This window comes from Leptinotarsa decemlineata, unplaced genomic scaffold (genome assembly GCF_025532065.1).
Source record: "Leptinotarsa decemlineata unplaced genomic scaffold, Ldec_3_MD MMD2_tig00000010_RagTag_RagTag, whole genome shotgun sequence".
Taxonomy (NCBI): Eukaryota; Metazoa; Arthropoda; class Insecta; order Coleoptera; family Chrysomelidae; genus Leptinotarsa; species Leptinotarsa decemlineata.
Window position 1 is genome coordinate 9,291,913 of NW_027412538.1, and position 25,053 is coordinate 9,316,965.

At 35.1% G+C, this 25,053-nt stretch overlaps 2 protein-coding genes across 2 annotated transcripts; one reads left to right on the plus strand and one right to left on the minus strand.

Moving 5' to 3' along the window:
• Positions 1-708: 708 nt before the first annotated feature.
• On the minus strand, positions 709-24,736 carry hgo (homogentisate 1,2-dioxygenase). Its single transcript, XM_074171387.1, has 6 exons — positions 24,575-24,736; positions 22,001-22,267; positions 19,559-19,742; positions 16,186-16,589; positions 4,350-4,658; positions 709-1,783 (listed from the first exon to the last, which is right to left on the minus strand). The coding sequence occupies exons 1-6, from the start codon at positions 24,587-24,589 to the stop codon at positions 1,655-1,657; spliced, it is 1,308 nt and encodes a 435-aa protein (XP_074027488.1). The 5' UTR covers positions 24,590-24,736; the 3' UTR covers positions 709-1,654.
• On the plus strand, positions 7,312-8,558 carry obst-B (obstructor-B). Its single transcript, XM_023168775.2, has one exon. The coding sequence runs from the start codon at positions 7,554-7,556 to the stop codon at positions 8,394-8,396; it is 843 nt and encodes a 280-aa protein (XP_023024543.2). The 5' UTR covers positions 7,312-7,553; the 3' UTR covers positions 8,397-8,558.
• Positions 24,737-25,053: the final 317 nt, after the last annotated feature.

The window sequence follows — 25,053 nt, forward strand, 5'->3', positions numbered from 1 at the left end:
CTTTAATTTGAGATTTCCACTTAGAAGTTTACAAAAACCGCGACACGTGTTTGGCTATACCATAGCATATTCGGGTGTCACGATATTATGACAGAAATAGACAAAATGTACCGAAAATTGCAGCAGCCGACGCTGATCAACTGAAGAGGTCGCATCCTGCTCCACGACAACGCTCGTCCGCACTTTTCACGAACCATGATCCGAAAATTAAACGAATTGAGCATCGAAGTTTTGCCTCACCCACCAAATTCCTCAAACCGACTACCATATTTTCAAGCACTTTGATAACTTTCTCACCGGTAGAACCTTCGCCAATCAGGACCAGGCATGAACGGCCTTAGTCGATTTCATCGAATCCCGAGCACACAATTTTTATGCTGACAGATTTAATCGTTGGCATTAGTGCATTGATTCAAATGGTGCTTATTTCAATTAAATTAAATTAGTATTCACCGAGATATACAGTTAAAAGTAGACTGATAAAAGCGGATATCCTAAACAAAACATTATGTAATACTGGAACTTCTGAACTGAAATTAGTGCAACTAAATTATTTTTAACGCCTGAAAACCTATAGTCGCAACGCAAGGGCTTACCAACTTGGCATCAGGGGTGGTATCTGTTATTGCTACCCCTGATGTTTAGTTGAGAAAATGTGGAGAAGAAATTTTTTCATTACATTTAAATAAACAGTTTTGAAATTAATAAAAATATATATATTTCGCTAAAATTCAATCTCAGGTTTTAGAATTAGTGTATTTAAAGTAAACATAAGTGAATTATTTGACACACCATAATGAAATTGACGTGCATCTATATCTGATCTGAGATAAACTACTCAAAATGAATATAGAGACATGACCTTAAAATGCAATAAGTAAAAAAATATGTATTATTTTGTCAAACATTTATATTTATAAAATAGTTTATAGGTGCCTTTATTAAATTTAACTTACATTGTTTTCAAAATGCTGTTTGGTAATACGGTTAAAAAGAAATACAAATGAGTGTCAAAAACAAATTGAATTTATTTCAGAAAAAATTTAAGAAAAATGTATATTAATAGTTAGTACATCCACCCCTAGCTCTAAGAAGTTCGGCACAACGACGAGGCGTGCTTTCCACCAAATTTCTAATTATTTGTTGTGGTAACTGCTCGTAAATCGTCAAAAGAGCATCTGCAACTTGGTTTAGATTTTGGAAGTGTTGATGATCCTTCAAACGTCTTTCCAGTTCATCCCAGAACTGCTCAATAGGATTTAAATCCGGACCATCTCATGACATTAATATTGTGCTCCTGTAAGAAATTTCTCACGACTCTGGCTACGTTTGGCCAGGCATTATATTGTTGCAAAATGAACCCACCGCCCATATTTTGGGCAAATGGGATGACATGAGGTAAATACAGAAATTTTCAAAAGAAGTAAAAAAAGTAAACAACAAAACCGAATGGAACATGATAAGAATTATTATGGGAGTATACACCAGAAGTTTTTATCATGAAAAAGTACATATTTTTTTACTTATTGGATTTTAAGGATGTGTCTCTATATTCATTTTGGGTAGTTTATTTTAATTTGGAGTAGATATTCATAGAATATCAAATATAAACAGGTGGATATTTATTGCTGAAAATCTTCAATTTTCAACTACTTTATTTTTCACCAGTGAAATGTTTCTTGAGCCCCTGCCAACATTTATAGTATTCCGGATTCAATTTTTCACAAGTTTTGGCGCCCCACTTCGTGACTGCCAGGCCTAAACAGCTCTCGAACATGAACGCCTGTAAAAAATAAAATGAAATGAGATTTGATGAACTATTATAAAACAAAAACATTTTGAATAAATGAGTTATTTTCTGCTTATTATTATATGATGTCGTTAAGCGGAGCACGAAGTATTTTAATGGAGTGCTGTCTTTCAAATTACTCTAAGTACAACTTGTAGTTTAGAGAAATAAATATAATATCCAGTAATTTTTTACTTACGTTACTTATTAATAGTTTTCATCGACATCAAATATCCAGACTGAACCAAAATTTATTTCTCGATTATTGATGAACTAGAAACTAGACAAAAATTTAGCATAGAAAAAATATGAAAAACATTGTATTTTTGTGTATTTTCCATAATAAATAACTCTCAATGGTTTTTACGACTTGAAACTTTTGATATGTCATCGATGTCATCCAATCAAAAATTACTTTTCGAAATGGCGATTATAATAATAGAGGAGCCCAAGCGGGGATTTCGGGATTTACTAAAACGCGGCAGATTTATATACAGAGAGGGATACCTTGTACCTGGTTAAGTACCTCCACCAAATATTAGCCCCATATATAAGGCCGCCTGTGAGGGATGAAGGATCATATTAGTAAAAAAAAAATTGATCATCAGAAATTCTCGAGCGCGTCAGATTAAGGTAGGGCGAGTTAATTACCTGCTAAAAAGTGTATATTCCATTAATCTGACAATTTGAGAGTGACGTAAAGAAAGGGGAGGTCAGCAAATTTGTAAAAAAATTACGTCACTTCGACATTTTCGAGCGCAGCTAATTTTTTTTCATTTTGAAGGAAATAATTCAAGGATACCGAAAAATATATAATCTGACGATTTTCGCAAGCCGAAATAACAAAAAATCGTCGATAAAGTTTAATGCGTGCAGCTGAGTGATACCTATATTTCCCTCTCCGAGTTTCTATTCTATTCTCTATTCACTTTTTCTCTCTCTATTACTCCTTCACTCCTTCCCCACTCTGAATTCTGTTGCCATGACGTCATTTCAGCTGATTACAGAGACTCGTTCGTGATGAAGATGAAGATGATGATTAATTAATCAATTAATTGATCGATGTAGCCGTTACCACGTGGTAGGAAATCATAATGAAGAAAAGAGAAATTAAACTTTCTATGTTGTTTACCACTTTTATTTGTAACTAACGTTACTGCAGTTTCGTCCTATAAGGACATTTTCAAACTTATGCAATATATAAGTTTAAAAATATCCTAATAGGACGAAACTGCAGTAACGTTAGTTACAAATAAAAGTGGTTAAAAACATAGAAAGTTTCATTTCTCTTTTCTTCATTAATTATTCAATTGATTATAAAAAATAAAATTTTTTGAGCATTATTTTAAAATTATTTTCTTAGAAATACAAGTATCCTACTTGAAAAACATACACTTTTTTATTTGCATGCTATTTCCTGAGCTATTCAATTAATAAAGTTCAATGAATTAAAAAAAAATGTTTTTGTCAGATTAAGCGAATCCCTCTAGCTAGATAATCGTCAGATTATGTGACAGCACGTCTAAAACATAAAGATGAACCATATATATCTTAATCTGACGCGCTTGAGTATTTTAAAATGGCGAATTTTTTTTCCACATTATAATAATGGCCACGAGTTTGCCGACACCTATCAGAAAACAACTACTCCCTGGCTAATATCACGAAGGGCTTTGGATAACTGTTTTGGTACCCCCCGTAACCGGGGGGTATAAGATCACCCATTTGTTTTATATGGATAATCATAAATTTCATGCCTCTTGAGAAAATGATCTTCATCAGCTCTTGCTGGTAGTGAAAGACAACACGAAAACCTCATTAAATATCTTCTGAGAAAAATTGTGCACCCATAGTGAGTTTTTGTACCCTTAATTTTCCACCAAATCAGTTCACTCAAGTTGTTATTGTAATAGTGGTATTGCCAAAGATTTTTGGACCTCTACAGCTGTTTGAGAGTCATCAGCCTTCGATTCCTAAGTATTCAGGACAAACCAGTATCGATGTCACTTGAGGCACATGGTGGGACGGTAGCCTGGTCGGTTGTTGTGGGTGGTTTGCTCCACTCACTCAATCAACCGCTGTGTGAACCGGCGGTTCGAACCGCAAGGCTGGACGATCGATTTTCACATCGGGTTGGACGATATAGTCCAACCTGTGTTAGGAATCACATGTCAGAAGGTAAGACCTCGGTAGTCCTTAGCTCGCAAAAGTTTCGACCTTTGAGAATTGTCGTTCGTACGGGGAGCGATAGCTGATTAACGGAAGAATAGTTTTTAACAGATTTTTAACATCAGTGCCTTAAGTATAGCCTGGCTGTCAGTAAAAATAGTGATCCGCTCTTGTCAATGGTGCCTTAACATTTCCTGCACATTTTGTGCATTTTGCACGCATTTCAGCTTGGAAAACTGATGACTCTGTTGACCAAGCGGGTAGCTGTGTCCCATATTCGGTTTTCAACCCGTTTCCACCGATCGTGTTCTCGGAATGACTGTTCATTCTTCGCTATTAAATGGTTAATCAAAATTATGTATTTTTTCGATAAAAATAAAATTATACAAACCTGTGTACCGTCGGCAACCCTAGAAGGCAGCAATTTTTCTTGAGTAGCTGCTTCAAAACAACTCGAATCGGGACCGTGCGGTGTCATGATGCTATGTAGAGTGGCTCCACCTGGTGCAAGACCATTTTTCTTGGCCTCATATTCTCCAAAAATCAGCCCCATGAACTCCGACATGCAGTTTCGGTGATAGTATGGTGGTCTGAAAGTGTGCTCTTGGACGGACCATCGCGGGGGGAATATCACGAAGTCTGCTATTGCAGTCCCTTTTCGTTCTGACTGACAAGTGAGGACCGTGAATATTGATGGATCCTGGAAAAAAAAACATGAGGGAGGTTTGATAATCTTCAATTGTTGTTATTCTGTTATGAAGTACTCGTAAGTAGTTTTTGGGTTGCTGATGAATAGAACTCCAACCATTTTTTGAGAAAATCAGAACAAAACTTACTGATAAGTTTTTTTGATTCTAACTATAAAAGCTGTACGAGGCAGTGATGCAGCACAAAAAGAAACCGTATTCACCATGCTGCCTTTTTCAATAACATTATCTCCTAAGGAAAGAAGGGATTATATCCTGTGAAATTATTTTACCGGACAAAGAGTTTTTCCACTCTATTAGTAACAATGTGACTTTCGTGAAATACTTTTTCCTATATACAAGAACTGCTAAAATTTTTTTTTCGCTTGAGGTACTTATGAACCTTTGGTGTAGTAATGAGTATTACTGAAGTTTCTTCAGTTTAGTCTAATCAACAAGTTCAAAAACATGAAAAAATAGAGATAAAGGTCCTAAAAATATGAGCGATAGCTCATTCGATTCGGAATCACCTCTAGAAAAATGTTTTTGAAGGATTTTGGTGCAGTTAAAAAATTGCAATTGTTATTAACAAAATAAGATTTAAAAAAAAGGTATTCAGTTTTTCGTTAATAAATCAAAAAATATTAATATTTGATCAATTTTGAAAAAAGCTGATAAAAAAGTCCTGACTCCCTATCTCCATTATTTATAATTTTAGTTTGACGTTAAAAATAGGGTTCCGCGCGGCTGTTACGGCATGTGCGCGCTGCCGCTGAAGAGATTTTATCAAAAGAAATAATTTTTTTATAACATAAAATGTCATTTTAAAAATTTGAAAAAAATCTAGTATCTTCTTAATACTTGAATGAATCGAGCCCTGTAGAAAAAAATTTTTATCACCATTTTTCAAAAAGTTATTCAATTGTTAACTAACAGATTTTTTCCCAATCTCCGTTGGCATAAATAATGGGATAAAAAGTATGTTTAATTATTGGCCTATAGATTTTAAATTTCGTAGAGCTCTTTTGATATATATACTTCATACGATCCTGCGATAAAAGTTCATAAAAATGTATTAATTTGTTAATTATGATTTTATATAACTATTGCAAAATGAAATATCTAAAAATTGTTGATAATTTTTTTTCAATTGATATTTAGCCATGAGGGAACAAACAGAAGTCGCTTGGGGCTAGATCTGGTCAGTAAGGCGAATGGTCAAGCAGTTCAAACCATAAATTCGTGGATTTTCGCCACGGCCACCGCTAAGGTGTGAGACGGTACGTTATCTTTTTAATTTTTTCCCATACAAAAAATAAGTTTTGACGATTGAAAGGTAATTAAAATCACCATGAATGAAAAATCGTTGTTTTCGATATTGTATATGTATCACGTATCGCACAAAAAGACGTATGACAGCACAACGCGAAGACAGATAGCTAATAGGCAGCAGCTACAGGGCCGACGCAGTGTGGTTAAAGTACTGACCCTGAGGGTCAGGACCCCCAGGACCCCCCTTACTTTTCACCCGAAAAAACAGTTTTTGCTTTTTTTGAAACAGCTTCCCTTTTGCAGTTCATTATTTTGACTGTCGTATTTTTATTTCGGGTGTATAATGGTGTATCCAAGTTTCATCTACAGTTATTGATCGGTGTCAAAATTCGTATTTATTGCGTCTAAACTGCACCAACGGAACGTTGGAAATGTTCATTCGAACACTTTTTTGGTCTAACGTAAGCCAACACGTCATCCAACGCGCGAACAGCTGTCCCATGCCTAAATATTGGTTTAATATGTGACAAACATATTCTGTCGACATGTTCATAACTTCTGCTATCTATCTCACTTCAATTCAGCGGTTCACGATTTGGTGAAGTTCTTGTCAGCTGTTGCAGTTTTTGGACATGTCGAACGTTCATCGTATTCAAAATTCAAAGCTCTTAGAGCTACGTTTAAATTCAGCTGCCGAAAATTTCACTGTGGTAAATGATGGTGCATACACAGAATCTAACTCATCTTTGATTTTCAGGCGTATTGCCTTTCTAAAACAAATATTCAATGACGTCTCCATACTCGATTTTGTCCATTTTCATAAAAACACTCACATCAACTAACTCAAACGACTGATGCAAACAATGGCACGTCCAAAATGGCTGAAACTTTGGTAAGTAACTGTGAACAAAAATTCACTAGCTTTTATTAACGTGTGCTGCTATCTTCATGTTGTGGCCGAAAACTTTTCAGATTACCCTCGTACTAACAGTAACTCATAAATTTTCTCTAATTCTTCATTGGGGAAATAATTTATATCAACGTGCTCATAATGTTCAGAATTATTTATCAGAAATAATAAGAATATATAGCTCTATTTCCAAAACTAGATCAGAACGAATTAAGTGAAAGTATTATGATATCAGTTAATTAATTAAATTCACCAATAAATTTGTTTCGTTTTTTGTAAATGAAGAGAACCGGAAAAAATATTATGAAACTAACCAAAAACGCGCATTTGGTGCGGTAAGTTCGTTACCAGGGCAAAATCGTAGAAAAGACATTCCAAGGCAATGAATTCCAAAGCGAAAGAACAAAGGCGTTTCTTTACGGGAACTGATAAATTCCAGTGGGGAGTGCTATAAATGGAATTAACATTCACGGCACACCTGATTCAATGTATTGGCCGTTCAAACGACAAAACAACACGGTCATCATCTTCAACAAACCGGAATATCGCTCGTTCCCCCGAATTGGGATGTTATGATAAAACAAAAAACCTCGACGAGTAGCCCGAAGGATATTGACCAGTGTCGCGATCGATCTCGCAGCAAGGCCAAACCGCGAAGAGAGAAAGTTCTCTCGAGCATATAAGTTTTATTGTGTCTTTGAATCGGTCCCAGTTAGGTGCAGCCAGCATGTCAACATTCTACAAGTTAACTTTCATCTTCTTTGCGTTCGCTGTAGTGAGTGGGGTGAGCGGGGCGGGTTCCAGAAAAAACCAAAGACCAGAACCCGAATCTGACGCAGAAGTTTCCGACCAGTGTCCAGAACCCGATGGATACTTCGCAGATGCCGAGCAATGCGACAAGTACTATCACTGCGATAACGGCAAGATAACCGAAAAATTGTGCCCAGATGGACAGGTTTTCAACGACTACAGTTCGGACTACGAGAAGTGCGACTTACCCATCAACATCGACTGTTCGGCTAGACCGAAGCTGCAGGAGCCCCAGCCCAGCGAAAACTGCCCCAGAAAACATGGGTACTTCGCGCACCCTCAGAAGAGTATCTGTGATAAATTTTACTACTGTGTGGACGGCACGTACAATATGATAACTTGCCCCAACGGGCTGGTGTACAACGAGAAAGCTGGTATTTGTTCCTGGCCGGATGAGGCCAAGAGAAAGGGTTGCACCTCTGACGAGGTTTTCGAATTCGCCTGTCCCAAGGTGGAAGAATCCGTAGGCCTGACTCATCCCCGTTATCCTGATCCCGAAGACTGTCAATATTTCTACGTGTGCATCAACGGGAATTCTCCAAGAAGGAACGGTTGCAAGCTTGGGCAGGTGTTTGACGACGTCAGCAAGAGGTGCGACTGGGCGAGGCACGTGCCAGAGTGTGCTGACTGGTACAAGGGTAAGCTCACCGACGAACAGCTTTACGAGTTGGAGAATCCCCCAACTCCAAGGCCTAACGCCACGAAGGTCAGCAAGAGGAAGCACAGGCCACGAAAACAGCCCGTGGAAGATGAAGAATGAAAGACCGTAACTTTCCATGTGTTTTGAATTTTAAATTATTTTTTGTGTAAGTATTGAAACGATCAGTTCACTTTGAGCTGAAAACGACTCTCAACAGTGATATTTGAAACCATCTTTTTTGTTTTTAGGACGAAATTGTTGAAATAAATTGGTTGAAATATGGATTGTTTTTAACATTACCTTTTTTTTGAACGAATTTAAGTACATGGTATTAGAAATAAATATACAAACATGAATAGTTACTACAAATATGGTATCAATAATTATGAAGTAATTTGAAGCAAATCTCATGAAATATTTTCTATACTTATTAACAAACTGTTCTGATTTTTTTCGTTTTTAAAAAGATTCTCATAAATTTCAACACTTTTACATATGAAAATGTAAAAGCATAAATATATATTTCATAACTTCATGATTGTGCTAGATTTAGAATTATTACAAGTTTGAACAAAGTGCTTCTGAATGATGTTGATTTATTTCAGAAAAAACCTTATATATTTGAGAAAATAATCGTTATAATTGTGCTGGCAACGTAAGATTTTTTTTCAAACACAAGTGGCACTAACACATTTTTATATAGTTTCGAATTATTGCTATAAATGTTAAAATGAACAAAAAAATCAACATGAAAATATTCTTCGATTTCTTATAGAAAAATACTTATTATACATATATACATGTTATAGAAATATTCAGACAGACTCACTTTGATTTTCCTATTTAGAAAATATATAGTAGAACTGGAACCTGTGCAGTATATAAGACTTTTTTTACAGACCAGCACCGTTTTTCTTTTTTGGCGTAGATAACAATAATTTCCTGATGATGGCAACTTATACTTGATGAAACAACTTCCTTTGATAATAGTATTTTTAAGGTTCTTGTATGTATGAATTGAAATGATGTTGTGGCGAAATTTTAGTAAATTTTGTCTATTTCCAAATCAACTAGCGGTCAAAAAGTAAAGTGAAATTTTCAATGAAGATACAAGCAAAAAAAATGCATGTATTCTTTTGTCCTGTAAAAATTTATCGAGATGATTCAGAGTAGAAACACCTTGTTGAAAACGAAAAAGACCTATTTTCCAAAATCTTAAACAATTTTTATTTTTCAATACTTTTGAATACCTTTACATACAAGTCCATTCGTGGGGTACAAAAGTCATCAACTAAATATTTCATTATGGAGGAAATATACACTTTTTTAAATATTTCCGAAACACGGCAATTTCAAATTCTCAAACGACAATTTTCAAGCATATTTCGCCCCCTTACTATTTTTTTATTGAAAAATATTAAGGGCATTTTCAATGTCACTAAATAAACAAAAGAACATAAAATATTGTGAAACAATCGATTTTGTTTGATCTTTTGAAGTAGACTTTAGATTTTGTATGAACCCATAAAATAGTCAAAAGGGATCAAATCTAAAGAACGGGCATGCATGCCAGTCGATTTCACTGTGTCTACGTATCCGTCTATTGGGAAAAATTTGAATGATATATAGATTTTTACTTCCAATGGAAAATGTGATTTTGCACCGTCATGCTAATACCATCTTCTGGGAAAAGTGTTTTCAACTTTATAGCTGAGAAATCTTGCAGAAATCCAAGTAACTTAGCCACTTCAAGTAATATGAAAAAATATGACCCTGTCATTTGAGAACTTATGATTCTATTCCAAACGTTCAAACACATTTTTGAACTTTCAAGTTTAATTTTCGTGATAGACAAAATATACAATTTCCCAAATGAGCTATCGCAGACACCCTCGTAATTTTTTTTTGAGGAGGTGTTGTCACTCCAAAGAGGTCCAAGAAAAAATAAAATTATGCACGAAAAATGTCTAGAATCAATGCTAGAAATTGCACATTAAAAGGTAAGTCCTCTTTAATCCTTAACTGAAACAATTTCGACTTTTGAGAGTTGTCGGTCTGAACAAAAAAACACGAGAAAGACAGATTTTATATAAAAAATGTGCTGAAAAGACAATAATAATAATATTAAATGTCGTTATTGTTTACAACTGATAAGGTTCAACAGTAAATGAAAAGTATAGAAACAAAAAGCTAAGTTCAAATTTTATAACGATAAATCGTTATTAATTGCAAAGTTCAAATTTTATAACGATAAATCGTTATTAATTGCTTTTCCTCTTAACCTCAAAAAGTCGCTACGGTGTTTTAAGAGCATTATTATAAAATAATCCATTCTACTGTAATCAAGGCATGACACGATTAGAATAAAGATGAAATAGATCACTGAGTTTCAAATAAATGTTTCCCAAATCTAATTTGAAATCGCTGAAATCCACTCTTTTTGATTGTTTCGGAAATATTATTATAGATCGCGCAAACTTGATAACTAAAACTGCATTGAGATTATGAACATCTGTCCGATGAGTGATTTTTCCGAAACAATGGATGTCCGACATCGACGAGGATGACAGTGTTCCATGTAAGTGACATTTCACTTCTTTCATTAATTATATTGTGTATGAATCCTGTGAATGATATCTGATCCGAGTCCATCACGAATGCTTGAAGTACAAAATGAATAGAAAAGCGTGTTTGTATAATTCAATGTTCATATAAAAGTAATTGTTTTGGAAGCATTTTTTTTTCGTTTAATTCTATGTTTATATGAAAGAAGTTGTTTCTAGAGGGTTTTTACGATTTGTCTAAAAGTTACTTCTATGCATGATCTATACATCTTTGTAAAGACTTTATTCCGAAATCAATTGCTTTCTTTCTTTTTTTTGGAAAATTCCCACATTTTTTTGGTATAAATATTCAAGTAGAAAGCCAAACCCTCACTTTCCCAAAAATTAATCTCTCCTAAAAATATACACCTTTCAATTTGAAAAAAACACATTTTAAACAGTTAGCTTATAATGACTTAACGTATCATACTTAATAGATGCACTGTATAAACCCGAACATATTATTCAAAGATTATTGATTCAATCTATTTGGTCTTCTTGGAACTGCAATAAACAGTTTTAACATATGATTGTAGTTGATTCTTGTGATTCATCAATAATTCATTAGAAGTTATGCAATAATCAACTCATCGCAGCTAGGTTTCGACGACAGAAAATCGTGATCGGAATGCATTCTTTTTTCCATTCCATGCACACTCCAACTTTTCCGTGTTTGACGCGTGTATATGGAAATGAAATGTTAAAAACATAATATTATAGCAGATATCACAGATATCTGCTATAATATTATGTCAGAAGGATTGGGTTTGAATATGTTAGAAAGTTATTTGTATTCGATTATATTGCCAATATCACTTATGTCACCTCTTGTGTGATTGAAATCGAAAGTTTGTAATGCTTATTCACGCAAACTTTCAATGAAATAAACACCGATGACGTGTCAAAAAAATTGTGTTGATTTTGTTATCCAAACAAAGACTTATTCTTTTCATCTTTTATAATCAACCGACTTGAAAGACACGTTTCTCGTTTTGACAAATATGTACGGTATACGTGGAATGTTGAAAAAAATAATGTGAATGTTCAAATTTCACGGTCTTTTTAACATTCGACTAGCGATTTTTTAATTTTTTTGTCCGAAACCAACACCGTAATCATTCCTTAGCCACCGTATTCACCAGTTTTGACCCCCTGTAACTTTTTTCTGAGATTGAAGGACGGCGTTTTACGAGAGAGAGTGCATATCTACTGCTTCGAGTCTTAGAAAAAACGCTGACACAAGTGTATTATATCTGAGGGGACAAAATATAAATTGATGAATAAATGAATATTTTTTGAGAAAGATGAAAATTCACCTAATTTTTGAACAGACAGTGTACTTCCAGAAATCAATAGAATCAATAGAAATATTTTATTCAAAGATGCGTTTCGCTACACGGTAGCTTCATCAGTTACCGGTACATCAAACTATTCTACTTCATATAACAGTAGGCAATTAGTGAATTTTACCAAAAGTCATCATTATTAAGCTAGGATACCCGGCTCTGCTCAGGGAGTTGATACGGGATTGTGTGGAAGTTGAAATAAAGGGGCAAACTTTAAATTATAAGCACCGTATAGAAGTAAACACCTTCTATACGGTGTTATAATAATAGGGGAGCCCAAATGGGGATTTCGGGATTTACTAAAGCGCGACAGATTAATATACAGGGGGATACCTTGTACCCGGTTAAGTACCTCCACCAAATATGAGCCCCATATATAAGGCCGCCCGTGAAAGATAAAGGATCAGATTAGTAAAAAAAATTGATCATCAGAAATTCTCGAGTGCGTCAGATTAAGGTAGGGTGAGTTAATTACCTGCTAAAAAGTGTATATTCCAGTAATCTGACAATTTGAGAGTGACGTAAGGAAAGGGGAGGGCAGCATAGTTGTCATTTCGACATTCTCGAGCGTAGCTAATTTTTTTTTATTTTAAAGGAAATAATCCGAGGATAACGAAAAATATATGATCTGACAATTTCCGCAAGCCGAAATAACAAAAATTCGTCGATAAAGTTTAATGCGTGCAGCTGTGTGATACCTATATTTCCCTCTACGAGTTTCTATTTCTCTTTCACTTTTTCTCTATCTATTACTCTCTCACTCCGTCCCCACCCTGAATACTGTTGCCATGACGCCATCACAGCTAATCACAGAGACTCGTTCGTGATGAAGATGATGATTAATTAATCAATTGATTATGAAAAATTAAATATTTTTGAGTATTTGAAAAAATTATTTTCTTATAAACATAAGTATTCTACTTAAAAAAACATACACTTATTTATTTGCATGCTATTTCCTGAGCTTTTCAATTATTGAAGTTCAATATTTTAACAAAAATTAAAAAAAATTGTCAGACTAGGCGAATCCCTCTAGATAATCGTCAGATAATGAGAAAGCACGTCTAGAACATAAAGATGAACCATATATATCTTAATCTGACGCGCTTGAGTATTTCAAAATGGCGAATTTTTTTGCACATTATAATAATGGCCGCGAGTTTGCGTCAGATCGAAATCGTCAGGTTATTGAATGAGTTTTTTTTTGTTGCACTCAACACCCTCTTAGAAAATCTGACGCACTCGATTGATTTTTTTTCTTTTCACTTTTAACCCTTACGTACAACCACCCGCATCAACCAAACGATCAGATTAACATACGAACATTATTAAAAATACGTAGGACATTGAAGCTATCAATATCTGACGCGCTCGAGTATGTCCATGCAACATACTTTTTTTACATATCTAAAAATCTATAGCCACTCCCCCCACCGATGAAAAGTTATATATTATATAAAATTTTTTTCTTCTTATTATCTAAGCTTTGCAACCTAATATGTCTCTATGACGTTCGAGTAAATCCCCATTTTGCATCGTGGGCTCCCCTACTATAAGTGATCGAAGGGTCTTGCTTTGTTATATTCCCCTTCTGATGGGTAGCCCCGCCAATGCAACGCGCGACGAGTATGGAGGTCTTGGTGATCGAGAAAATTCATTGTTTTTGTATTTTTTCTACGTCAGAAATTTCTGTTTTACTTCGTATTGAAACGTGACGGCAAACCGCCGTCCTTCATGGGTCTCTTCAATCTTAGGAACAGGAAAAGTCACAGTGGGTTAAATCTGGTGCATACGGTAGCTGTGGCATGATTACGTTGTTGTTTTTGGCTAAAAAATTACGAACAAGCAATGACGAGTAAGTAGGTTCATTATCGTGATGGAAAAGCTATGAAATGTTTTTCTGCGATACCAGACGTTTTCTTCAAATTGCTTCTCGTAAGCGGCGCATAACTTCAAGATGATACTCCTTACCGAAAAAAATACGTCGTCTGTTGAAAATATATGGTAAAGCGATTAGCGATGCTCTCTTTCATGATCAATAAGGGCTGTAGAGTATTTAATATCAATATGTGTTCTGAAACTCGTGTTTGGCCAATATAGCATTTCGTACCGTTTCCACAGTTCAAATTGTAAACTATGTAAGATTGTATATCTAGCGGTGTTTCAGATTCATATTTGGAGAAGAATATTTTCAAGAAGTATTCTCATTTGGAAACGCCACTTTGATTTGTTTGTTTCTAAGATAAATTTTCAACATATGGAGTTTTATTGTTGGTCTTAGAGTGAGTGTTGATCTTAGATATTTTGTTTTCTACAGTGTTTTTATATGTAACTAAAGCGTCTAGTGATTTTTCAATTCAGTTGTTGTTTTAACATGGAAAAACTGATTTGTTGCGTAATTTAATGACAGTTATAAAGTGTGTGACATGTATGTTTCACCTGAAGAAGAATTTGATTAAATTTGAAACGTTAGCAAGAAATCAACGTTTTTCTAAGATGATTTGATCCTATTACCCAACGTCATTTGGATCATTAGACTATTAAACTAAACATAATAATGTCATTATATCAGTCGGTCAGTCGGTAGCCGGTCGGTTCGACGTGGGTACTTTATTCACTCACCCAAATCGACCGCCGTGTTAGTCGGTGGTTCAAGTCCCAGGCTGAACGATCGATTTTCACTTACTATCGTCCAACCCGTGTTAGGAATCACACGTTAAAAGGTTAGACCTCGTTAGTCCTTAGCTAGCACAAGTCCCAACTTTTGAAGGTTGTCGTTCGTAGGGGTGCGACAGCTGGTTAACGGAAAAACATATTTTAAACAGATATCTATTATGACTGCTGTATGCTTGTGCTTCTGCAACAATGGTAATAATAGATGCATTTTCTAAAATTGTATTCATAAATGGGTTATTATAGAGGTTATGTAGTTATATGGTCAGAATGAAAACAAACGAGTATTATGGACAGGCGATCAGTCTGAAAACTGCAAACTAGACATCCAGAGGAAAGAATAAATAATAGTTTAAAAAACTAAAATAACACGCTTTAATAGCAACATAAACTAAGAATTAACTAATTTAAGATTGTGTTCAACATCGATTAATAAATCCTATGGCTTTGATATTCAGCACTGCATGCTATTTTACAACAATTTTTTTGTAAATAGATCAATTCTGATTTCAGACTTATTAAAAGTCTTTAGTTACATCAAACCATAGGACTTCTTATTGATGTTGTACACAACCTTAAATTAGTTTCGAATAATTTTTTATTTATTAGTTTATGTTGCTATTGAAGCGTGTTTTTTTTGTAATTTTTCAAAGTTAGTCAAAATCGAGTCCAAAGGAGTCGGTTACAAACAAACCTACATGTGAAGCTAATAAAAGCGTGTTAAAAATAAATATAGTTCAAAAAACTAAAAAACACGCTTTCAAAGAACATCGAATTAAAAAGTATTTTTTTTAATAAGCTTTAAACAATAACGAACGAAAAATACTAGTATTATTGTGAAAAAAGCGAAGGGCGCTTGATATACAAAAAATATGGCACAAAGCGCCCACGCTTTTTTCACAATAATACTATTTTATGTTAGTTATTGTTTCAAGTTTATCTAAAAAAAAATTTTTAACTTTTTAGTTCGAAGTTATTTAAAAGCGTGTTCTTTAGTTTTTAAACTATATTCATTTTTCAGTTTCGTATGCTATAAAAGCGTGTTTTTTAGTCTTTTTAAACTACATTTATTTTATCTAAACATTCAGATGAAGCTAATATAAAGCGTGTAAAAAAATATACTTTTTTCAAATGAAGAAATCCATGTAAAGTGAATTCGAATTATATCAAGGAATATAGATCAAGCAATAATGTCGATAATTCTGGAGTTACAAAAAAACTGACAAACAAACAAACATACATACAGCTGAAGCTAATATAAAGAGTGTAAAAAAGTGTAATACTTACACAGTGGTCGAACGAAACCGAGTTGATGACCATGAATTTGCTCAGATCATATTTGTACGGGACATAATTTCCGTGCCAAGCCACAACATCGAACGGACTGTGATCTTGCTCGCACACAAATAATTTACCCTGATATTTCGAAACAATCTCATAGTTATCACTGACGTCTTCATAATGAGCCACGGGAGTGAGGAAATCTCTCGGATTTGCCAATCCGTTGGCCCCGATTGGGCCCAAATCTGGTAAGACGAAATGCTGCCCGAATACCTCCAGCACATACCCCCGAGAAGGTTGGGATACTTCTATACGGAATCGCATTCCTTGTTGAATAACAGCTATTTCGTTGGGTTTGACTAGCAGTCTTCCAAATTCAGTGGTTATTTTTAAGTCACCAACCTGTGGAACTGAAAACAATAATATGGTATTACAATCTGAGAACAGGATGAACTTATACTGATAGAAATTAAAGAAGGATTTTCCTGTAGTGGTTGTTTTTTATCCTTAACAAAAAGAATCTTGTTTTTAGGTCTTCACGTGGATGAGTGTCTTACTGAAGTTATCACTGTCAGATGCTATATTCCAAACTTAATAGCTACCCGTATGAATTCAGAAATCTCAAACTGGTTTTAAACATTGTTCAACTTCTGAAATTGAATCATGCGCAGATAGACTTCAGATTGAGATATGTTTCTAGGGATCATCTAGATCTAGCTCATCAGCAAGTGTATTCATTGCCCGAAAGCAAATTATTCGTATTTTAGCTCGTATATCAAAAGAGTCATCTTGCAGAGATCACTTCAAGAAACTAAGGATTTCAACGTTACCTTCTGTCATTGATTATTTTCCAGTTCTGTTTGTATTTATATAAAAATAATAGTGATGACGAAATTGTTAAATTGACCAAATGTTAGGAGTATTAAGAGTTATTAGCTATATGATCTATTATTTTTTTCTTTTCTCTATCATTGTTATGATAGTAAATAAGTATTTTTATAATTATTTTCTTACACTCACACTCACCGTATAATTTTTGGGAGGGGTGGAAGATAGCCTTTGACTAACCCTTTTCCTTTTATGTATAAATATATTATTTATATATATATATATTTTATATATATATATATATATATATATATATATATATATATATATATATATATATAATATATTATTATTCTTAGTATTTCGCTAAAATTATTTCTTTCCATAGATTCGAAACACCCCAAAAGTGACTTTCATATCCCACTCGGTAATACACAATTCCATTATAATTCATATAGAGCTGTGGCACCTCGACTGTTCAATTTACTACCGGAAGAAATAAAAGTTTCTGAAACAATTTACAGTTTCAAAAGACATTTAAAGTAATTTCTGGTGACCAAATGTTTCTATTCCATAGATGAATTATTCCGAAAATGATTTTTCATCTTTGTCGGTTCTCTTGCTCAGTTCATTTGTTAGTCTGTTAAGTCCTAGTGTTTGACTATTTTTATTCTGATTTCAGTTTGTCTATGTAGACAAACCCCATACAATTGTCAGTTGTCAAATGGAGAATCTTTTTTTTTCCGAAGTATGCGCTGGTCAGGCCGTATCCGCCGAAGCCCCGATACATTCGGGAGGGCACGCCAGCATTATCAACCAATGACCACTCTCCGCACCGTGGGGTAAGTGATCATTGGGTCCGAGAATCATGTGTCCTGAGCAAGCGCATTGAGCCAAGAATGACAGCCTCATGCTCATGCTCTCTCATTGTCACGAACTCCTGACGACTTTACAGGCTGTATCCAGTGTCATGTAGACACTCCAAACTCAAAAGTCCACGATCTCCCTATTGCCGGGGGAAGTACAACCGTGGAACGGACGATTTAGGATGCAATACAAACTCCTACAGAGATGCATCATTTTTCAGGTCATTACGTCGAGTGGATACAGCTCCTCCGGAGTCCACTTCACTACTCCAAACGAGTAGAGTAAGATTGGAACGGCAAGCATATTTGTTGCAGCAATTTTGTTCTTCCACGTCAGTTCCGATGACCAGATCTGTCGAAGTTTTTGCTGATACTTGCCGCGGAGAGAGTTCTTCACTGCTGTTACCTCTTGTGAGTGGCGTTGTTCCACCCCGAGGTAAGTATACATCTCGCCGGCATCCAACTGGTGTAGGATACTTCCATCTACGAGCTGCACATCCTCTCCGTAGTCCCCGCATCGTCCTCTTTTGAGATGGACCATTGCACATTGCAATCCCGAATTTCATACCGATAGCATGCGTGTACTCTTCCACCACCCTCAAGGATTGATGCAGATCCTTCTCTCCAGAGGCATAAAGCTTAAACTCATCCATATAAAACAAATGGGTGACCTTGTGCCTCCGGTTTCTGAGGGTGCCACAGTTATACCCTCTGAGTTGCACATCTTCTCCGTAGTCCTGCCGCATCGTCGTCTTTTGTAGATGGACCATTGCACATTGCAATCCCGAATTTCATACCGATAGCATGCGTGTACTCTTCCACCACCCTCAAGGATTGATGCAGATCCTTCTCTCCAGAGGCATAAAGCTTAAACTCATCCATATAAAACAAATGGGTGACCTTGTGCCTCCGGTTTCTGAAGGTGCCACAGTTATAGCCTCGAGTACTTCTGAGCGCAGCGGATAATGGCAATAGTAAGATGCAGAAGAGAAGGGGACTGAGGGAATCACTTTGAAATACACCCCTTCTGAAAGTGACCCACCCTGTTTGGACTCTTGCTCGACCAGATGTTATGATGAAGCGAGTTCGCCAAAGTGGTATCAGTTGTTCAATGCATCTCGAGGCATCTGAGCAAATGCAAGATGAGCTCATGCGATATTGTATCAAATGCCTTACGGTAATCGATCCAGACCATAGAGAGGTTACGCTTATATTGTATCGATTCCTGCCTTACATTATTATTTTTATTATTTTAGGTACCCGCCTCTCTGAACACAAGAGAAATTGTCGCCCCGGACAAACCGACAAGTCAGTTGTAGCAGAACATAATCTCAAAAAACAAGGCATTCTCGTTATCTCTTTCGAAGATACAGTAATACTCGATATAACCCAAAATTACTATCCAATAGTACCTACAGATAGAGGGAATAAAAATTCAAAAAGACATAGATAATTTTAATAGAAAAAAATAGGCAATGAACATTAATTAAATATGGCTACCTGCTCTTAATTGTAGTTCCTACGTTGGCAAGAACGAAAACAACAACTCGAGCATCAACTTCGACCGTTACCTCATCGCCTTTGATAATGTCTACCGCAATGGTAGGCGAAACATCAGACATAAAATCCTGTAGACCACGCCAAGAAACGCAGAAAAACGCTTTGACACATTTGAAAGTACTTACCAATCAGAAAGTCGCCATCGGCATTATAAAAGGCTCTATTTCTCATTGAAGTGTTACAAGAATACACGTGAATTGCCAAACCATGTTTACTTCTGGAATCACCTGCTCCACAAACAGTATTCAATCCTTCAATGAAGTCAGTTGATGTGGATTGTGGTGGCAGGTCGAAAGGATTCCAGTGCAACTGAAAAAAATATTTTCAATATTTTTTCTCCCAAGACATTTTTCTCAGTTCTATAAAAAGTTCATTTTTCAAAATATAGTATAAAAATTTCTTTGAATTTTATTTCTCCATTGTAGTACGAGTAATATACAATGGGCTGAAAAGTCCCTTGTCTAACACAGAGATGGCGCTATACACTTCTATACAAAATTCTTTGATTCATTCATTACAATAAGTGTATTCAGCTTTCCAAATTCATTGAATTGAAAGATGTTTCCGCGGATTTTGCATTATGTAAGTAGTTGTTATTTTGTCAGATCAAGATTAAAATTTGCAAGATAGTTTTCAACAAAGAATAGCACTGAGCTCGGACCTATTATATTTATTTGGAAAAATATTCAACTGCCAAGCAAGTTTCCCAAAAGATAGTAAAAAAACAGAAGGAAACCCAGAGAAGTAAGCGAAAATAAATAATATATCATTATTCATTTCAGGGTTGGTCTTTCTGAGAAGAGAAACTGCTGATTTTTTTCGTAAACTTTTACAAGATAGCATGATATATAGATATGAAAGTGGAATATCGCGCCCAGATTTTTTGGAATCTGAAGAATCAATATAAGTATACTCTCAAACCATTATCCGATGATTATTTGGTAGGTATTTGTTCAAGATGATTTTCAAACTAGTCGAATAATTGACTGCAAAGCTTATTGTTAAATCATCTGTAAAAGGAATTTTTAACAGGTGATGATCAACTGTATTGTCAAACATGCGCCAAACTAACTGACTGTTATAAGGAAACAAGTATAGCTGAGGCACCAGTCAATCTAATAATAACACTGATGATTTTCAAACAAGACTCAACCTCTAACGGAAGCAAGAAACTCTTTGGAAGGTTCGAAATAGATGAACATTTCAACCTAGCAGACCACTGTTATAATATTCATGCAGTTATTGTTCACTGTGGTTCTGGCGTTGAATGTGGTCATTATTACGCCTTGGTCAAAGAAGAAACGGACTGGTTTAAGTTTGACGATAGTCATGTCACGAAGTGTTCTGGCGATGCATTGAATTTATTGGAGCCTCTGGAGACACCCTACATTTTGTTTTATGAGAGAGAGGACATTGTTAGATCAAGATCTTCAGATGATGTGGTGCTGCAGGTTTTTTCGGGTTTTCCTGCAGCTGAAAAAGCAAATGCGCCACTGGAATCAATGAAGTCGCCCCGGAGCGCCAATTAATTTTTATTGTTGTATTTATTTTATTTTAATCGTTGTTTTAACACATTGTAATAACTGAAACTAATGATTTTACTCAAATGTCGACTGTTATATTTATTCAGATTGGGATTTCTGAGGTGTGTCAATTGGATATGATTGAAATAATTTATAGTGTTCGTCAAGTTCAGAATTGTTTGAGATAATTAGTTTTACAACAAAATGATCGAGAAAATTTTTGGCTTTCTACTGCTCCATCTTGATACAAAAATGAGAAAATAGAGTTAATTATTTTCAAATTGATTACTTCCTTCCTTTCTTTGGAAGATTCCCTCATCCTTTTTTTTTGTATCAAGATGGAGTAGTAGAAAGCCAAAAACTTTCTTTCCCAAAAATTAATCACTCCTAAAAATATAACCCCTTCAATTCAAAAATGATCGAATATTTTACTATGCTTATTGCATTAACCGCTTTTTCAGTTAGCCCTAATTTCAACAAAAAAGCTGTTGAAATTTCGTGATATTATCCTCATAAGTTTGTGAGTTATTGTGCTAAAAGTGACACTACTGTTGTTATTTTCAAAACAATGGATCAAAAACAATTTCGTGTTTTAATTTTACACTGCTTCTTGATGGGGAAAATATACCATTCAATTGAACGTTACTTTGCTGACTTCAAACGTGGTCGTAGAGACACCGAATGATGCACAACGCAGTATTTTGGGATGTGTGTGGTGTAATATTCATTGACTATCTTGAGAAGAGAAATACCATCAACAGTGAATATGATATAGCGTTATTGGAACGTTTGAATGCCTTAAGAAACGACCGCATATAGCAAAAAAAAAGTTGTTTCATAAAGACAAGGCACCGTGTCACAACTCAATCAAAACAACGGTCAAACTACATGAATTGAACTTCGAATTGCTCCCACATCCACCGTATTCGCCAGATTTGGCTCCCATCGCCTAATGACGTTTTCTTTCTTAGGTTCGGGACTATTCAACCCATGTGTTACGTACTCATGTTTCAGAATCATCAAAATCATAAATCATTATATTACCTGATTTGGATCTGGCTCCTCTTCCGACCAATTGTGTGTGATATTTCCTTTGTTGAATGGTTTGAATGGATTATGAACAACAGACGGTCTTATTCTGTACAGCCAAGTTCTTTTATTTTCTAATCTGGGAGCTGTGAAAGCACTTCCCGAGAGCTGCTCCGCATACAAGCCATAAGGACACTTCTGCGGACTGTTTTGGCCTTTTGGTAGTGAGTCTGGACATCTTGGATCTTCTGAAGTGAATTCTGACCCGAAACCAGTCAAGTACTGAAAGTTTAAATCTTGGCTGTGAATGTTTTGCAGTGGTGCCAATAGCAAAAACATGTAGATACAATCCAAAGTGATATGTGGTAGGTATATTGTTGGGAAAGGAATAGTACGAGTAATAATCTTATCTAAGTAATTTATGTATTGTAGACGCATTGGATTTGGATAATTGAGTCAAATTCTAGGGCTAATACAGAAACAGTGTGCCTCAGAATAAAAACCTCATCATTTTTTATTACAACTCTGAGTCACGACAGCACTCATGTGCATAAATATTTTTAAACTTGCAATATCAAACGGTTTTTCGATAAAGGACACTTTGATTTAGGAACGAATGGAAAAGTATTCTGTCATTTAATAGAGATTTTGTAATCATTATCAAATATTTATTTATATATTTTTTGTTTGAAAGTTCGATTACACTAACCAGTCCAACTGAGGATGCTACTCTGTAGTGAAACGTGTACATTGTGTCTACATTGTGAAAATTTGTAATAATAATCATTAATAGTTTTTTTTGAAATGTGAGTAGTTCTGGCGTCACTTTTATAGTGTCAATCAATTTGGCACTTTTCATTTCCCAAATTGGATTCAATATCGTAGCCTCGTAAGATGTATTACCGTAAGACGGCCGAAATTGGTATTGAAGCACTTGTAGAGATGAGTTACGCCTACGCAAATCAAAGATGAGTTGGATTCTGTGTGTGGGGACTTTGCACCATCGTTTACCACAGTGAAAATTTGGGCAGCTGAACTTAAATGTGGCAGTAAGAGCTTGGGAGACGAGGAACGTTCGAGACGTCCAAAAACTGCAACTATCGACGAAAACATGGCCAAAGTTCACCAAATGGTGCTAGACGACCACCGAATTAAAGTGAGAGAGATACCAGAGGTTACGAACATGTCAAAATTACGTGAATTCCATTAGTTCAGACTTCCATTGTCTAATATATAAAATTATTTGAAATCCCTGAAACAACTAAAAAAGTAGAATCAAAAATGAATAGTCAGTGTCATTGCTTTTCGAGCTTGAAAGCCGTGGATTTTTGGAATTTCTTCCTGACGTTTTGCTAGCGCGAGTGGTTAGCTTCTTCAGACGTTTAACCATCATGGCTTGCTGTCCTGCTGTTCGAGGACTACCTTTTAGGCTTCGTAAAGCGTATTTATGCCTTGTCAGGTAATCAGTTGTATTTGTACCTGTATTTATACCTGCATTTGTACCTGTATTCGTACCTGCACTTGAACCTGGAACATTAACAATCTTGCTGCCTGTTATCTTGTTCGTTATTCTCGAATTCCTTAAAATGGGGTTCCATATTTGATTGACGTTCACCGCTTCTCCTTTTCAGTTAGAATTATCCGTGTGTTTGTGGATCTCTATTGCCTCCCGTACCAGTCGGCTATGGTATCCCTGGTTGGGGGCAATTAGTTCTGTGTTTTCAAACAAAATTCTGTGGTCTCCTTCACTAAAAGCGTGTTCTGCCACAGCTGATTGTCTGCTTGGCCTAGTCTGCAGCTCCTTTTATGCTCTTTTAGTCTTGTTCCCATGGATCGTTTGGTGGTTCCGATATATACCTTTCCACAAGTGCACGGAATTCCGTGCACTTGTGGAAAGCCGTGGGAATGAAGTGTTTTCTGCGGCTTTCATTTAAACCTTTTTACATAGGAATCATATTTTGAGTAATTGTTATGGAATTAAGTAAGTAATTATGTATAAATGTAAGAAAAGCAACAGTGACCAAGAGAAAAATCGACAATAATCATAAAGTTTCTTGTGGAGTTGTAATTTTGACTTATTGAAAAAAGTTTTTAAATTTGAATGAGCTTACCATTTATTTTAAGAAGAACCCACATATACAAACGTGCCTAACATTGGTGACAGTGGCTGTTCATGACAATATCAAACGACCTACCTTTTTTCAGCTAGAACAAAGGAAATGTTCAACAGCGGATTTTGAAAACTCTTCATTCCGTTTAAAAAAATCGGAATAAAGTTCTACAATCATCCGCCAGAATGATTAACAGAAAACAATTGCATTGGAAGAAGATTATAATATACGCTCTCAAATGTATGTTAAATATTTATATATAATATATATTTATATATAATAAAATCGATTATTATTATTATATACCATACAACATGTATTTGTTATTGTGTTATTGTGAAAATATATACAACATACAAAACCTACTAAAGGATTCTACAACATACCACAATTCACATTATTGAATAACATCATTACATAATGAAGAAGTGTTCAAAAACCTGTTATTAACTTAGAAAGAATTTGAGAATAATATTACCTGTAAATCTTCCATGTTAACTATCCAAACACCAGAATGAAACTGTTTTTCTACACATCAAATGAATTTCTATTCAACACAATTAATGACAGTGGATTAAATTGAAAATTTAAAATATTTGCCTTTCAACATCTACAATCTTGACAATCCAGTTTCTGTTTACGCCGTATGCAAATGATAAACTATGGAATTCAGATCTCGTTATGGTAAATACTATATACGGGGTCTTCGTGGAAATATTTACTTTTATATATTTTTGGTTTGGAATAGGAAGGGTGGCACCGTATTGCTATTCGGTTTTTTCAGTCCTATACTACAAATTTATATGAACTTATTCATTTCCATCTTCCAAATAAATAGAAATATACAGTGCATTTCTTCAATGCCCCCCCAATTTTATTTTTTGAACGGGTCAACCCAAAAAATTGAAATTTAGGATAATAAAATTAATGCATGAATGCTTTATTTTGAAGTGAAAT

What these genes read in the sequence shown, in the direction of transcription:
- obst-B (XM_023168775.2), top strand. Translation starts at nt 7,554, where the DNA reads ATGTCAACATTCTACAAGTTAACTTTCATCTTCTTTGCGTTCGCTGTA.
- hgo (XM_074171387.1), bottom strand. An exon ending in AGGAGCCAGATCCAAATCAG is followed by an intron (nt 19,743 to 22,000) that starts GTAATATAATGA and finishes TATTTTTTTCAG; the next exon opens with TTGCACTGGAATCCTTTCGA. An exon ending in CGGTTTCGTTCGACCACTGT is followed by an intron (nt 4,659 to 16,185) that starts GTAAGTATTACA and finishes TTTTTTTTCCAG; the next exon opens with GATCCATCAATATTCACGGT.